Raw genomic sequence first — 14,763 nt, forward strand, 5'->3', positions numbered from 1 at the left:
TTGTGCCGTCCCATCTCCCCTTTGCTTTTGTACCACGCCCACGCACACTTAAGAGGCAGCAGCAACAGACGGGCTAAAATTAGAACGCTCCATCCGCAGCTCCACGCAGAACGTCGAGTAACGATGTCGCTTCTTCAACCGCTTCTTCCGTCGTGCCTTTGCAAGAGGAGGTTTCAGACGCCCGAGTCAAGCATCGAGCAAACTTTCCAAGCAACTCACAAACAGGTGCTAGTTCAAATTGGTTGTGTTTGTAATCTTTTAAAGTGGTTTTAAGTCGACAATGTATGGTAGTGTACAAAGGACATGTTTGAAATGAGTAATTTGAGACCATCATATTTTTATTCCGAGGAAGATGCCAATTTCTTTGAATCCGGAGTATCCACAGGCCCGAAGGCTTCATTAGACTGGACAGTTTAGCGTGAAATTGGGATGAGAGAGAAGGGAGGACATGCAGCAAATGTCACGACGCTGCGGCCGGCTGCACATGTAGTCTTGGCATATGTGCGGCTGCCTTAACCACTCCACCGCCGGACAGCACAATGAAAATAATATCTAACAATGATTTTAAGAAAAATACTACCTAATCTATGAGTGCAGTGCTGTCTTTGGGTTACGGAGTGAAGATTCATTTGCAAGCATTGCATTTGGTCAATGCTGGAATGTCAAAGCCGATCGTTGGACTGAGAAAGCTGCCAAAATCAATACTTTGGCATTAATTATACCCAATATTAACTAATATTTATATTCAAATACATTCAAATGTATATGTGCAATTGCATGAAAACTTGTTTGTGCTCCTGTTTGTTGGTAGGGGTATGTAAATATGTCATAATTGTAAACCATGTGTCCTACACTATGCTATAAACTCAAAATAAACCAAATATAGGCATTCTAGCAGAGCGGAGCAGGATTAAAATGATCACCTGTTGTTATGGGACTGTCCTGTTATTCAGTAATATTGGACTGAAATTAACAATGCACAGTTTTTGACATAAATTTACTATTTCAGAACTTCTACTCAAAACTCCTGCTGTGGACACAATAGATGGATACCTTTGGAGAGTTCTTTTGGTTAGAAATAACACAAACATCACCATGATCAAAGACTGGCCTGACAAAGTCACAGACATCAGACAAATGGAAAAACTGACATTCAAACTTAATTTGGACATGGACACATCTGACCAACTTTGGACCATATGGAACATTTATTTTAATGCATCTGTGTCATGACTGTTTCTTTTCTTTTTCAGTTGATTTTTTTATTTCGCTCTCTGGTCCTGTCTATTCTGTTAAACTTAAAAAATAAATAAATGTTTTTTAAATATATACATGAGAATGATCGTGAGCGGAATTAGCACACAAAGTACTATTATTTTGTGTTGAAAATGTCATTCTATAATTTTAAACCTTAAGCCTAAATAAGAGCATTTTTATACTATCAAAATCAGATAAAAGAGTATTTACCTAGTAACCACATTGAGCTTAACAGGTCAGATGATACCATTATCATGTCATACCTAAAGAAAGATATATTGCAGATAGAGGACTCTAACTGGAGCAAAGTGTAACGGCTTCTCTGCCAAATGAAAGAGGATAAGCTTTGACTCATGAAACGTGGAAATGCACAGTTAGTTTTGTGTGTAATGACATCACCGGAACACTCGCCGTCACTGCTGCTGTAAAATGAGCTTTCGTTCCTAGTCTCCTCGAGTATTTATCTGAGCATCTCTTTCACGCTGACCTCTGGCTGCTCCCTCTCACTGAAATATCACAAAGTATCCAAGACCGAAGTATTCCCCAGCACCTTCCTTGATTTTATGTATATTTACTGCATCGTATCGTAAACGTCCCGTGATCCTGCCCCTCCGACACGAGTACAGGAAGTATGTGAGAACAACCCGAACACACGCATTGGGTTTGGGGTCTATTTAAACATAAAGCTTTAACCTGACTCCAAAGACATGATCTAATATACATCATTTAGTTTATTAAAATTACAGATTAAAATGTTCTGTATTATTTAAGGTTAAATACCAACAATCAGGAGGAAATTTCAATTTTAACAATTGGCTTATTGTTACCGTTTATTTTTTTTTACCTTTTTCAAGTAATACTGCCTTCCTACCATCTCATGAAAAACAAAATAATGAATAACTTTTATATATCAAATAAAAATCTTTCTCATATTGAAGTAATCTACAAATAAAAATAGTTTCAAATGAAAGGTAGGGTTTGTAGACTCCTGTAAGGCTCACTCTGCTTTCTGATCGTTATCACTAAAAAAGACGTTTTATCTCGTTTCCGGGGACACTGATAGACCGTGTTTATGAAATCTGAAATACAAATTGTCCCGTGACTTACATGTCCTCCACGGTGATGTCCTTGAGGATTTGGCAGTAGTCCACGTTCCACACCGCCTGGTCGTCCCACACTTTGGAGGCCAAGAGGATGGCTCCCAGCACGATTCTCTTCCAGTTGGCGGGGCAGATGTCGATCTCCGCGTACGTCAGAAGTCGTTCCAAATACACCTGTGGCACAAAACGAGACGTCGTCGAGGATTCGGGTGCAAAGATAAAACACGACGTTGCAAGATGAGGCTCTACTTGGCTCACTATACTTTGAAAGGGTAATAACCGCGCCATGACTCAGCACTGCCCCCTACAGTCACTACACTCGCTGCAGCTCCGCACTCACCAAAGTGACGATGGCGCACTCTGCGGTCAGCTGCGCCGCACTAAACAGAGTCCTGACGAAACGGTAGATCTGCTTCTGTTCCGGGTCTTGCTTGTCGTAGTCGGGAGGGAGCTCAGTCTTCTGACAAATACGAGAAATATGATTAATAATGCCAGTTGCATTAAACACCAGAATATTAAGTTTAATCAAAATTTTCTGGAAATCTTGTGCAAAATATGATCTACTGTTCATTTATAGATTGTACAAAATATAAAGCGGAATGCCTTACCGTGAGTGGATGCTGTTTCTCATCAAAAATCTCTAATAACATTCTTCCGTTAACTTCTCTGTAAAAAAAATTTATAAAAAAAGACACAAAAAAAAGTTTATTTGACCTGGTTGGAATTAAAAGACTGTACATTAACGGTTTTGCATAAAATAAAGATAAAATTGTTATGCCCCAGTACAGATATTTAGTAAAAAGTAAAAAAACAGCTCTTGGGGTGAAAATGAGACCGCTGTGCCCCGTTTGCATCTAATTATAAAGCATTTGCTGCATGGATAAGAAACACAGCGCTGACATACCAGAGTTTTGAGCTTTAAAAATCCAGGCCGACTGAAATGTGTGTGAATGAAACATAACAACACTCCAGGAAACGACGATACAGAACACGACAACAAATATCAGTTTAGGATAATATTGGCCATTTAAGTTGTACAATGTCATGTTTAGATTCCATTATGATTCACACACTAGTATTGGTTTGTTTATAATGCCTTTAATGAGGTAACTAAGGCCAATCGACGTCACACTTCTGACCAATAGGAGTGGGTGGGTGTCTGTTTGGGAATAGAGCTGTTTTTAATTAAAAAGAACTTCCGACAATCTGACCGAAATAACATATCGTCACAGGATCATGAGATTTGTAGGTATCCTGTCATGTGACTTCACCTGTTCTTTGTGTGCTAATGAAAGTCTTACATGAGGGCCTGTCACGATAATAGTTTTTGAAGTTCAATATATTTCTGAAGAAAATAGACGATAAACAATATTGAAACTCATTTATGCACTGATACAAAGAACCTAACTACTTAAAGCAGGATTAACCCCACAATTATTTTAAAATGTACATTAATGTTAAAATACAATTTTCAATAAATATAAATAGCAGAATTAAACACTATAGTAAGTTTAAATTCAAGCTTTTTATTCATTTTTTGACCGTCTACAGCTCAAATCTTATGATAGTACAGGAAAAAAGTAACACATCTATCATTTATTGAATGATAAATTGATCGTCTTATCGTGACAGGCCTGTTACATTAAATAAATAAAATAATGAATCAATTAATCTATCCAGAAAATAAATAAATCCAAGAGTCTCTCCTTACCTGTTCTTTATGTGGTAATATATTGCGAGAGAGACACTGTAAATACAAGAGGAGTAGTATTAAACCAAAAGAAATACATTTAACGTGTGTGAGAGTGTGAGAGAGAGTGAGAGCGCGCGCGCGCGTGCGTGTGTGTGTAATGTGTGTGTAATGTGTGTGTGTGTGTGTGTAATGTGTGTGTAATGTGTGTAATGTGTGTAATGTGTGTGTAATGTGTGTTTGTAATGTGTGTGTGTGTGTGTGTGTGTGTGTGTAATGTGTGTGTGTGTGTGTAATGTGTGTGTGTGTGTGTGTGTGTGTGTGTGTAATGTGTGTGTGTGTGTGTGTGTAATGTGTGTGTGTGTGTAATGTGTGTGTGTGTGTAATGTGTGTGTGGGTGTGTGTAATGTGTGTGTGTGTGTAATGTGTGTGTGTGTAATGTGTGTGTGTGTGTGTGTGTGTGTGTGTAATGTGTGTGTGTGTGTGTAATGTGTGCGCGTTACCATTTGATAGTGTACTTGAGGTTGGGCTGGCTCACGGTGCAGTCGTCCAGGAAGATGGTGGAGCAGGAGCTGTACTTGCGCATGACGGGCCCAAGGTGCTGCTGCATGGAAACAGTAACACACAGGCAGGTTATATCACGGTGTCTACGTGTGCGTGTGCGTGTGCGTGTGCGTGTGCGTGTGTACGTGTGCGTGTGTGTGCAGCTACATGTGAGCCCCTGCTAAGTACATTTGTCCTCTTTGTGGGTGTTATTCATGCGAGAATTCAATTACAGTGAAGGACATTGGGGTTACCAGTCAAGAAAGTGACGGACAAAAGGCTATTTCAAGTCAAATCATGCTTAAAACTTTGCAAATGAGCATATTTTAAACTCCTGTTTCAAAACACTCAAACGATGAGTCCAAAAACTAGTATTGAACTAGATCATCAGTTATCCCCATTAATACTAAAAAAATAAATACAAAAAATACAAAAATCACATAAACAAGACCAAATTGGACCTTTCCTGAATGATTTTGAGCTTAATCAGAACTAGTATAAGACCACAGAGTAACAGAGTAACAGAAATAAAGTACCGGTGCAATTATTTTGTGTTGAAAATGATAATACTTTTGTATCATTCTGGTGTTGTAATCAATATAAAGTATCGAAGTCGAGTTTGAAATGTTGGTGTCACGACAACACTTCTCTGTGGTCAATATCTCAGTTGTGTGAGTGAGCCACCTGCTTGTCTCCAAGGTGATGCCATCGCTTTGTCATGTTTCGTAGTATGTCATTAATTGCAGTATTTATTTCATTATGTAACTTGTCTAATTGGTGAGAGACATGCACCAGAAAAATTACATAGCGCGCCTTTAATGTATAACTTGTGTAAAACATAAATAACTCTGAATAAATCATTAGAGAGTGAAGAAAAAAAACTATAAAAAGACATATTTGCTTATGATAATTCTCTTATTTTGATCATGCTTGGAAAGTTAGTTTTCAAATACAAATACATTTATATAATATATATATGTATTTGTATTTGAAAACTAACATTTTATTTATTTATTCTATATATTACCGGTCTTATCCAAACCAAACAACACCACAAATGTGATTAAAACACACTTAAACATAAAAAAAACACACCTATAAAATGTTGAAACAATAAAATAAAAAATGAACGGGGATTTTTTATATATCAACATTACCTTACTTTCCGTAATATGTGTAAACTAGTAAAAAAGTACAAAGTCATTAACAACACATTTTCATATAGATTTAAATGCATGTTCTGTTCTGTTTACTTACATGGTTGATGTAAAGGCTCTTGCGCTTTTCCCGAACTAAAAAACACAAGATTCACATTATAGTCAGTAAAGTTGAATGCAGTGTTCTACCCTCACAGACAGGGGGCAGCATTTCTCCACTGCTCCCAGTCTCTCCCAGTCACTGTTCACTCAGTTACAGAAAAGACTGTTCTGGCCTAAACATAGAAAAGCAGACTTGGTGCGAGACACAAAAGCAACAAGTACACGTGCGTGAGCGTGTGCGTGAGCGTGTGCGTGAGCGTGTGCGTGAGAGCGTGCGTGAGAGCGTGCGTGAGCGTGTGCGTGAGCGTGAGCGGGTGCGTGAGTGTGAGCGTGAGAGCGTGCGTGTGCGTGAGCGTGTGCGTGAGCGTGTGCGTGAGCGTGAGAGCGTGCGTGTGCGTGAGCGTGTGCGTGAGCGGGTGCGTGAGTGTGAGCGTGAGAGCGTGCGTGTGCGCGTGTGCGTGAGCGTGTGCGTGAGCGGGTGCGTGAGAGCGTGCGTGAGAGCGTGCGTGAGCGTGTGCGTGAGCGTGAGCGGGTGCGTGAGTGTGAGCGTGAGAGCATGCGTGTGCGTGAGCGTGTGCGTGAGCGGGTGCGTGAGTGTGAGCGTGAGAGCGTGCGTGTGCGTGAGCGTGTGCGTGAGCGGGTGCGTGAGCGGGTGCGTGAGTGTGAGCGTGAGAGCGTGCGTGTGCGTGAGCGTGTGCGTGAGCGTGTGCGTGAGCGTGAGCGTGTGCGTGTGCGTGTGTTAAAACTATTGTCAAAACTACAAACTCATTTGAAAAAGTATCTATACTATACTGTACATATATATAGACCAAATTAAAATGTTTTAAACTTTTTTGCGATCGAACATAAGTGTGTTAAATTTAATAATTAGTTGAGGTTTATTGATCAGAAAAATGTTAACTTGTTTGTAAAATTAACAGAAATATTAACTTATACTCTTATTTGAAAGTTTAGAAGATACGATTTTTAAAAAAATGATGAGCACTTTTGTATCTTTTTTGTTGTTGCTGTAAACAATTAACTATATTCAAATTAGCATTTCATCAAAACAACATTCACAAATATGATCTAATTTGTTATATATTGCTCACCTGTACAATACAAACACACATGACAAAATGTGACCTTTCCTGAACAGTCTTAGAATGACCTTGAGCCACATGTAGGGAAAAGGTCGCAAAAAGAAAGTACTATTATTTTGTGTTGAAAATGACAGTGTAGTCATGTAAAAAAGGATCATTGTGGTATTGAAATCCATATCAAGTATTGAGCCAATTGCGTATCGGAATAGTTTTGAAATATTTGTATTGTTACATTAATTCGCAAAAGAAATTTAAAATGCTCATGCAAATATGGGTAGATTAGCCATAGACTCAAATACATGAAAGAATAAATCACTGAATACAAGTACATTATATATATTAAACATTATCAAGAGTTAAAGATTTTTTTGTTTAAAGAGTCTGAAATCCACTAATAAACAACAATCGGTCTAAAACAAAGGAAGTCATAATCTTATTTTAAAAAAACCTCAAATATTTATTTTATGCACATTAAAAAGTAAGGCATTTGTTAATAAGCAAACATATTGCATCTATTATCTAACATGACAAGCATCCAAGCACAATTATGGGTTGAATACATCGACGGTAAAGGATTGAAGTGCAATACACAATCATTGGCGACAAAACTATGAAAAATAGAGACAAATATAAACATAACAATAATTTGAAGATAAAAAAAATAAAAAAATAAGAGAAAATGTATAGATTTTTCAACATAAGAAAATCCTACGCTAAAATAAAATAATAAATGCATTAAATATATGTAAGAATGATCATTTACTTTCAGTCCAACATTCCTTTACTGTTCATGACCCAAACACAACAGTAGCTGCAGTAGAAGACAATAAACACTACAATATAATTCAGCTCCAGACGCCATTAATACACAGACATAAACGAGACTGATACTGTTATTATGACATTATTGCACATTTAAAACCATTTCCTTACGGAGCACAGACACGACGCTTACCTCGTTTGTTGGGAACTGGCACTACAAAAACACAAGTACATGTTTCTTTCAATGTTCGTTTAGGGCATTTACATAATCAACATGAAAACTGTTGGAGAATTCAATGACTTTGATGTAAGAAAAGCTCTCAAAATAGAGCTTGTATTTAAATCAATGCTGTGTTGTTGAGAAAATAGGTCGGGCGAGTTTTCCCACCGAATCCAGAGCATGATATTGAAGTCATTTATCCTCCTCACTGTTCCATTCCACTGCCAGGGAAAATAAAGCTGAGCAACTTGTCTTTGTGTGTGGATTTTGTCTGAACTAATACGACACATCCCACAAAATAACTTTATAAAGAACTGCCTGGCTTTTGACTGACTTTCAACACAGAATCAAGAAAGTAAGTTACAGAAGTCTATTTTAAGATTTAAAACAAATATTTGACTACATTAAGCTAACTGCGGCACAATGTCAACACAAACCAAGACAAACATTAGATCTAATCTTATTTTTTGCAATAGCTCTTGGAAAAACACAATTAACTACACTAAACTACACATGCACTCGCTCCGGTCACTGCCTGTGCTTAGGAGCCGAGAGCAGGATCCTTCTGACCTGGGGCTTAACTCAAATTAAAAGTAAATACAATTACTGATTTGAAAAAGTGCTAGATTACCTGGGAACCAAACACACACATTAGAGGACGCATATTAGGTAAAACTGACATTTTGAACTTTTGACCCCGTTTGAACATGTTTGATCAATCCTGGTTGGAAAATCCTCTCCCCTCTGAGCATCAAAAAATTTTGTTCTGAATCTCCTCGATCTGTGACGTGGCTCAGCGGACGCTTTCTGCCGTTTTTAAAGTCCGGAAAATCATTGCCAGAATATGAATTTCCTCGTCTAATCACAATCAGTACAACTGCGTTTGAGAACAGGAAGTGAGAGGCCAGCTTGAAACGTGCTCTGATCTATGTCCATCTTAAACTGTGTGTAATTCCCTCTGCAGCCAGTAGATGGTGCCAAAGTGGGAAACAGCAGAGATTCAAATGTCATTTTGATCGTTATGAACTTTTCTTTTTAGTTCTTACACATGAAATGCCAAACTAAAAGGTACTCAAGAGCATGTTTAAATTGTCATTTGTACAGCAGGCAGCTCAGGGCCTCGTATGACCGTCTCTACTCCCCTGGAACAGCACATGTGAAGGGGCTCACCGTCATTCTGGGATTTGCTGAGGAAGATGGTGCTGGCCCTGGGGTGGTCCGAGGGGTTGTACTCCACAGGCAGATCTGAAACACAAAACAAATGCATACTTAACCTTTCATTTGCTTGAAAAGAAATGGGATGAAGTTTGAGGGCCAGAGAGATAGAATTGTGTGCAATTTCCTTTACAGTAAAATAGGCTAAAACAAAAAGACTCATTACCCTAATAATAACTGGACTTGAATATAGAAATATGTTAATCCGATGTTCACTAAAAATATGTTTTAAATACATCTATTGCACAATATAGAAACAAGACTTTGGCTCTTTTATTCTCTGTATGAAACTGAATTATATGCAGATCATTTTGGCTTTTACTCATGTCAAATCCCTTTGTTTAGCCAAAGGGCACAATGTCGGCATGATACAGCTGGTACAAGAGGATTTGTTTGGTATTTACAGTCTCCTTGTGGCATGAGGTTGTAACTTTGACATATCTTATTCACCTTCTACTTAGTGATGAATAAAATCACTGCGACAAAAAACAAAACAAAAGCAAAAACAAAAGCGATAGGTCAGCCAAAAGTCGGCGTCCCTGGGTAAACGGCCGCTCGGAGATCGATGCCCTGCGCAAACAGCTGCGGCCCGGCATTGATCTGTTTTAGCGCTACAGTTTTGGAAAGGCACCAGCCGGCATCGTTAGCATTGGCACCGAGCCGTAAAGCCCCGAGCACATGGACACAGCGCGACACCACATCCACGTGTTTACACATCCAACACCGACGGGTAAACCAGTGAGAGCGCCAACAACTCCAGCTGCATGTGTCAAACTGCACAAAGGAGATGAGAATTAGTTTGCCATATGGTGTAACCGTGATGTCATGCAGAGTGTGATGTTCCAAAATAATAAAATCAAATCATATTGTGTTGACAGAATAAACTTAGGTAAACTGTCCCGTTTATATAGCTCTTTTCTGCCTCCAATTGGCACTCAAATGGCTTTATTGCAAATAACCACACAATACATTAAGTACAATATTTTGCACCTGTGGGTCAGTGGATCTACTGCTCAGGTTGTGAGTGGGATTTGAACCCCAAATTTAGGCTCCACGAGACAATCCTGGTCACACAATATGAGGTTTTGCGTTTTGCAGTTGTACAGTCCTTCTATAGAGAGCATTACATAATCTACTTTGGCCGTTTAAATCCCGGCTCAAAGCTACTGTTTGGTTGTGCTTACAAGTCAAATTTGGGTGCACTTTCTCTGAATTTTATGCTTTTGACTATTCACGCTTTAAAAGTGGTTTTATATAGTATTGTGATTTTATTGTATTTTTAATGTCAGTAAAGCACTTTGAATTGCATTTTAAAATGCTTTAAAATCTCAACAAATACATTAAAAATGTATCTGAACAATTTAAAAATACACTGTATAATAAAATAATATACCTTATAAATATCACAAATGAGTCTGGTGTGTGTTCTGATTTATCCGTAAACGTGCGGCTGAGTGTTTATCATCGAGTAAAATGCACGGGGTTGTGGACGGGGTCGTGGACGGGGTCGTGGACGGGGTCGTGGACGGGGTCGTGGACGGGGTCGTGGACGGGGTCGTGGACGGGGTCGTGGACGGCGTCTCGTACACCACAGGACCGGCCCCTCCCTCTGGAACACTACACCTCTGTTGTTTGTGCAGCGAATCGTATTAAACCGTGTTGGAGGCTGCTCGCGTTTATGGAGGTCATTTAATATCCTGAAGGAGCAGCTTTCAGCATGAGCTATATTGACACAAATCCACTCTACTGTGAGCAGCTTAGACATTAACTAAGTCACTGGGAATTAACGACAAAAGATATGCAGTTTGATGCGATAATTACACTATAATATTTCAACACACTTTAATAAGTAGGGATGGTCGGAAATTAATTTTTGAGCCGGATACACGTCCTAATAACCAATATTTGCCGATACCGATAACAAGACCACACATTATGTATGATATAATAAAGTTCACAAATTAACTTAATGTTTTACCGCCATGATTGTGTAAATATACAGACTAATTGGACAGCTATTTCCATTTTTACTCATTATTAAGTCAAATTTGATGCTGTGAGGACAAATTGAGGGTGACACATTTGGTTACACTGATTTAATTTGTCTCCTTAAATCAGAAAGCGAGGCACTGACAGCATCAACCAACCAGGTGGTCATTTCATCTGCTAATTTATTGTCTTTAAAATCACCTGAATATTAAAGGAGAGAAAAATAAAAATAAATAAAAAGTGAAGAGACCAAAGCAAGACACTAGAATTAAGGTGAATTTAAAAAAAGCATTACACCACATGTGCCAGGTCGGACGCAACGTTGCGAGCTTGAATCCAGTTCTAACAATGTGCTGAATGCCCTTCCTTTTCTTCTCGCCGTTTCACTCCACACTATAAAAGAATCAATACAAAAGTGTGGACAATACGTTTGCTTTCTACTTAATCACTTTTGGTATTGATTTTGTGATCGTAATCAAGCCACAAGGCCATTAAGACAAAAATGCCCAATTAATACAATCAGAATCAGAATCAGAAAACATGAAAGCCTTGAAGGGCAATTTATTTCATTAATTTCTCCAAAGCCTAAGCTCTGCTCCGAACCACACGCTTTTACTGACAGAAGATTGACTGTAGACACCGTCCATTGAACCTCCCAAGCACATCATTGACGAGAAGGCATGACTGAATTTCCATTTAGATTAAAAAACGATTAGTTTCACTATTCTTATTTCACACTAAAGACTTACAAGCTTGGGCTGGCGCTCGGCTGTATAGACAGAAGTGAATATCATTGTTTTATATCCTGATGACGATTCAGAAATGTGTACAGATTGTTTTTTATTACAGATGATGTACTCAATATTCAAATTTTGTGTATCTGCAAAACAACTGCGTCATTGTCCTTTTTTCATATCTAATCTCTCATTCTTATTAAAAGCATTGTTCTGTTGGACATTCATAGAGCGCTGTCACAAAATGTTCAGAATGGTACAGAAATCATAAAATAATAGTACATTGGTGATGTTCCATGTGGTCTTATACTATATCTGATAAAGCTAGATTAGATTATTATAGATTATTATTAGATTAGAAGATTATTCTAAAACTGTTCAGCAAATCCTTATTTTTCAGTATCAATACTTTAATTCATTTCCATAGTAATGCTTATTATCCATTTTGTATACTTTTGACAACGCAATTTTCATAAACATTTAGCTTTTAAATAATCCTAATATAAAAAAAAAAAAAATGATAAAAACAGCTTTGCATTTTCATTCACAGAAATAAAAAACGTGTAAAACCTGTTAACGGAGCATAACATCTAACCATTAACAGTCAAGCCCTTTTCATAACACAAGCCACAACGACAAACATTTGCATCTTTATCTGACGACGTCTCTAAAACAGGAAGTACTGAACAACGCCCTTGCAGTGAAGTCGCGCTTGTTGCATGTTGATTGACGGCATAGGAGACGGCGCGTACAAAAGCTTAAGCTCGAGGGCGAACGTGACATTTGAGATTTGCAAAAACACTGTTGGTCGTTTCCATGTCCCAGATCACAGGGAGGCTAGTGCACTGCGGGCCACACATCTAAACCAAGTCCATTGTATCTGCCGTCTTTTGAAGTACAGGCCCTTTTTGTGTTTGAAAGCCACTTGAACCTCCTGAAAAGACATGGAAGCATAATAAGACGCACAAGGATAATGCAAAAGAGAGGACAAGAGGATGTGTGGGGGTTATGAAGGGCAGAGCACGGACAGTTGGAGGTGATAAAGAATAGGTAAATGTTCTCAACAATAGTCTTAAAAGGGCAGAACAGTGGTTTAGTCATTAGGTGAGCGAGAACATATCCATTACAATGCTTAACTGTTTGTTAATTATAGACGGGCAATGCAGTATATTAAATTATAGATAATATTGTGACTTAAAGGTGTGCAAAAATTGTGGGCTACTGTATTAGTTTATCATGTTTAAAAAAATATGTTGTGACTGCGCTGCAATTTTGCTGTTTTTTATAATTAAAATTTGTGTATTTCACATTAAAGGAGATACAGGTACTTCGTATTGAATGATGACATAAGTAGATAATCATTTTACATTTTCTTCATTATAAACGGCAATATTGATCTAAAACAGCTCAGTAATAGAAGAAACAAATCCATTGACTGTTCAAAACTTCGGAACTGATAAGCCCCGCCTTCATAGTGACATTTCACTGTAACAAGCAGCAGATTGTCACATGTTTTTATTTTTGCAAAGTGGCTACGTGACATTTAAGAGTTCAAGTCAAAGCGCAAGGTTCAAAAAGAGATTTACAGAGAGAAGTTATACATATACAAGATAATTTTATGTAGAACTAGGGAAGGAAGCTGCAGTAACACCACTCACATAGTTAACATTTCCAATGTCAATGACTGCGGTCATAAAGCCTTTCTTAAAGAAGAGCAGTCTTGATGCCGCAGTACTGAGTCATTACCGGCCCATCTCTAATCTGACATTTTGGGGCAAAGTCCTTGAAAAAGTTGTTTACAACAGCTCAAAGATTTCCTCTTAATAAACAACTCATTTGATGTTTTTCAGTCAGGTTTTAGACCTCATTACAGCACTGGGACTGCTGTTGTCAAGGTGAAAAATGACATCCGCCTGAACACTGACACGGGCAAAGCCTCAGTCTTAATTCTGTTAGATCTGAGTGCTGCTTTTGACACTGTCGATCATGGGATCCTCTTACAGAGACTAGAGGACTGGGTGGGCATCACTGGCACTGCCCTAAACTGTTTAAGGTTTTTGTTGAAATTGGTAACTGTGTCTCAGACCACATGCCCCTGACCTGTGGGGTGCCCCAAGGGTCAGTCCTGGGACCCCTTCTGTTCAACCTCTACATGCTGCCGTTAGGTCAGCTGATACGCAGCAAAAATGTGTCCTATCACAATTGTGCAGACGACACTCAGATCTATGTTTCACTGTCGGCAGGTGAATAAGGACCAGTGGATTCACTCGTCTTTGGCCCATAGAAACAAAGATACAGTGTTAGCAGTCACGTCCAGTCTTGCTCTAACAACTACAAATCAAGTTAGAAATCTGGGGGTAATAATGGAGTCAGGACTAAACATGGACCGGCCTCTTGCTGGTGCCAGAATCAGGACTAAACATGGGGAACCTGCGTTTCAGTTTTATGCAGCTAAAGTCTGGAACAGTCTTCCTGAAGATGTGAGACTACTCTGACAATCTTAAAATCTGAGCTAAAAACAGTTTTGTTTAGCTGTGCATAGGATTTTCTTTGCACTCTTTCTGTTCTATTTCTGTCATTGTCTTTGTGATTTTAATGATTTTAATTTTTCCTGCTGTGTGAAGTACTTTGAATTGCCTTGTGTACAAATAGTGCTCTACAAATAAACTTTCCTCGCCTAGAATGTTTTTGTTAATAAATCACAAGTACAGTGATAGTGGCGGGGATAGGGGGTAGGTGAAAACAGGAATTTTCTGAGCACTCGAACCTCAGTTACAGGACAATACAGGATTACTTAAACATGCAGGTATCAATCTAAATACAACTTTGAGTAAACTAACGATGAGGAAACATGTTTTTTTCATGATGCGTCTTTAAAATCAAGACAAATGGGTATCCAAACCCTGCTTATT

At 38.5% G+C, this 14,763-nt stretch overlaps 1 protein-coding gene across 9 annotated transcripts in view; it reads right to left on the reverse strand.

Annotated features, from left to right (window-relative positions):
• The window catches only part of LOC140372514 (cyclin-Y-like), a 38,280-nt gene that overhangs the window by 1,786 nt on the left and 21,731 nt on the right, over positions 1–14,763 (reverse strand). Inside the window, exons 2-10 of one of the 9 annotated variants that reach the window (XM_072459630.1) lie at positions 9,084–9,158; positions 7,887–7,907; positions 5,848–5,882; positions 5,748–5,771; positions 4,551–4,651; positions 4,069–4,104; positions 2,966–3,023; positions 2,698–2,814; positions 2,365–2,531 (exon numbers count right to left, since the gene is read on the reverse strand). In XM_072459630.1, coding sequence (XP_072315731.1) covers positions 2,365–2,531; positions 2,698–2,814; positions 2,966–3,023; positions 4,069–4,104; positions 4,551–4,651; positions 5,748–5,771; positions 5,848–5,882; positions 7,887–7,907; positions 9,084–9,158 — 634 coding nt within the window. Of the gene's footprint in view, positions 1–2,364; positions 2,532–2,697; positions 2,818–2,965; positions 3,024–4,068; positions 4,105–4,550; positions 4,652–5,747; positions 5,772–5,847; positions 5,883–7,886; positions 7,908–9,083; positions 9,159–14,763 lie in introns of all 9 variants that reach the window. The other 8 variants (XM_072459629.1, XM_072459628.1, XM_072459633.1 and 5 more) reach the window with 8 other exon arrangements.

The sequence above is a fragment of the Eucyclogobius newberryi genome, unplaced genomic scaffold (genome assembly GCF_026437365.1).
Source record: "Eucyclogobius newberryi isolate DKJ021-1_F unplaced genomic scaffold, fEucNew1.0.hap1 SCAF_240, whole genome shotgun sequence".
NCBI lineage: Eukaryota > Metazoa > Chordata > Actinopteri > Gobiiformes > Gobiidae > Eucyclogobius > Eucyclogobius newberryi.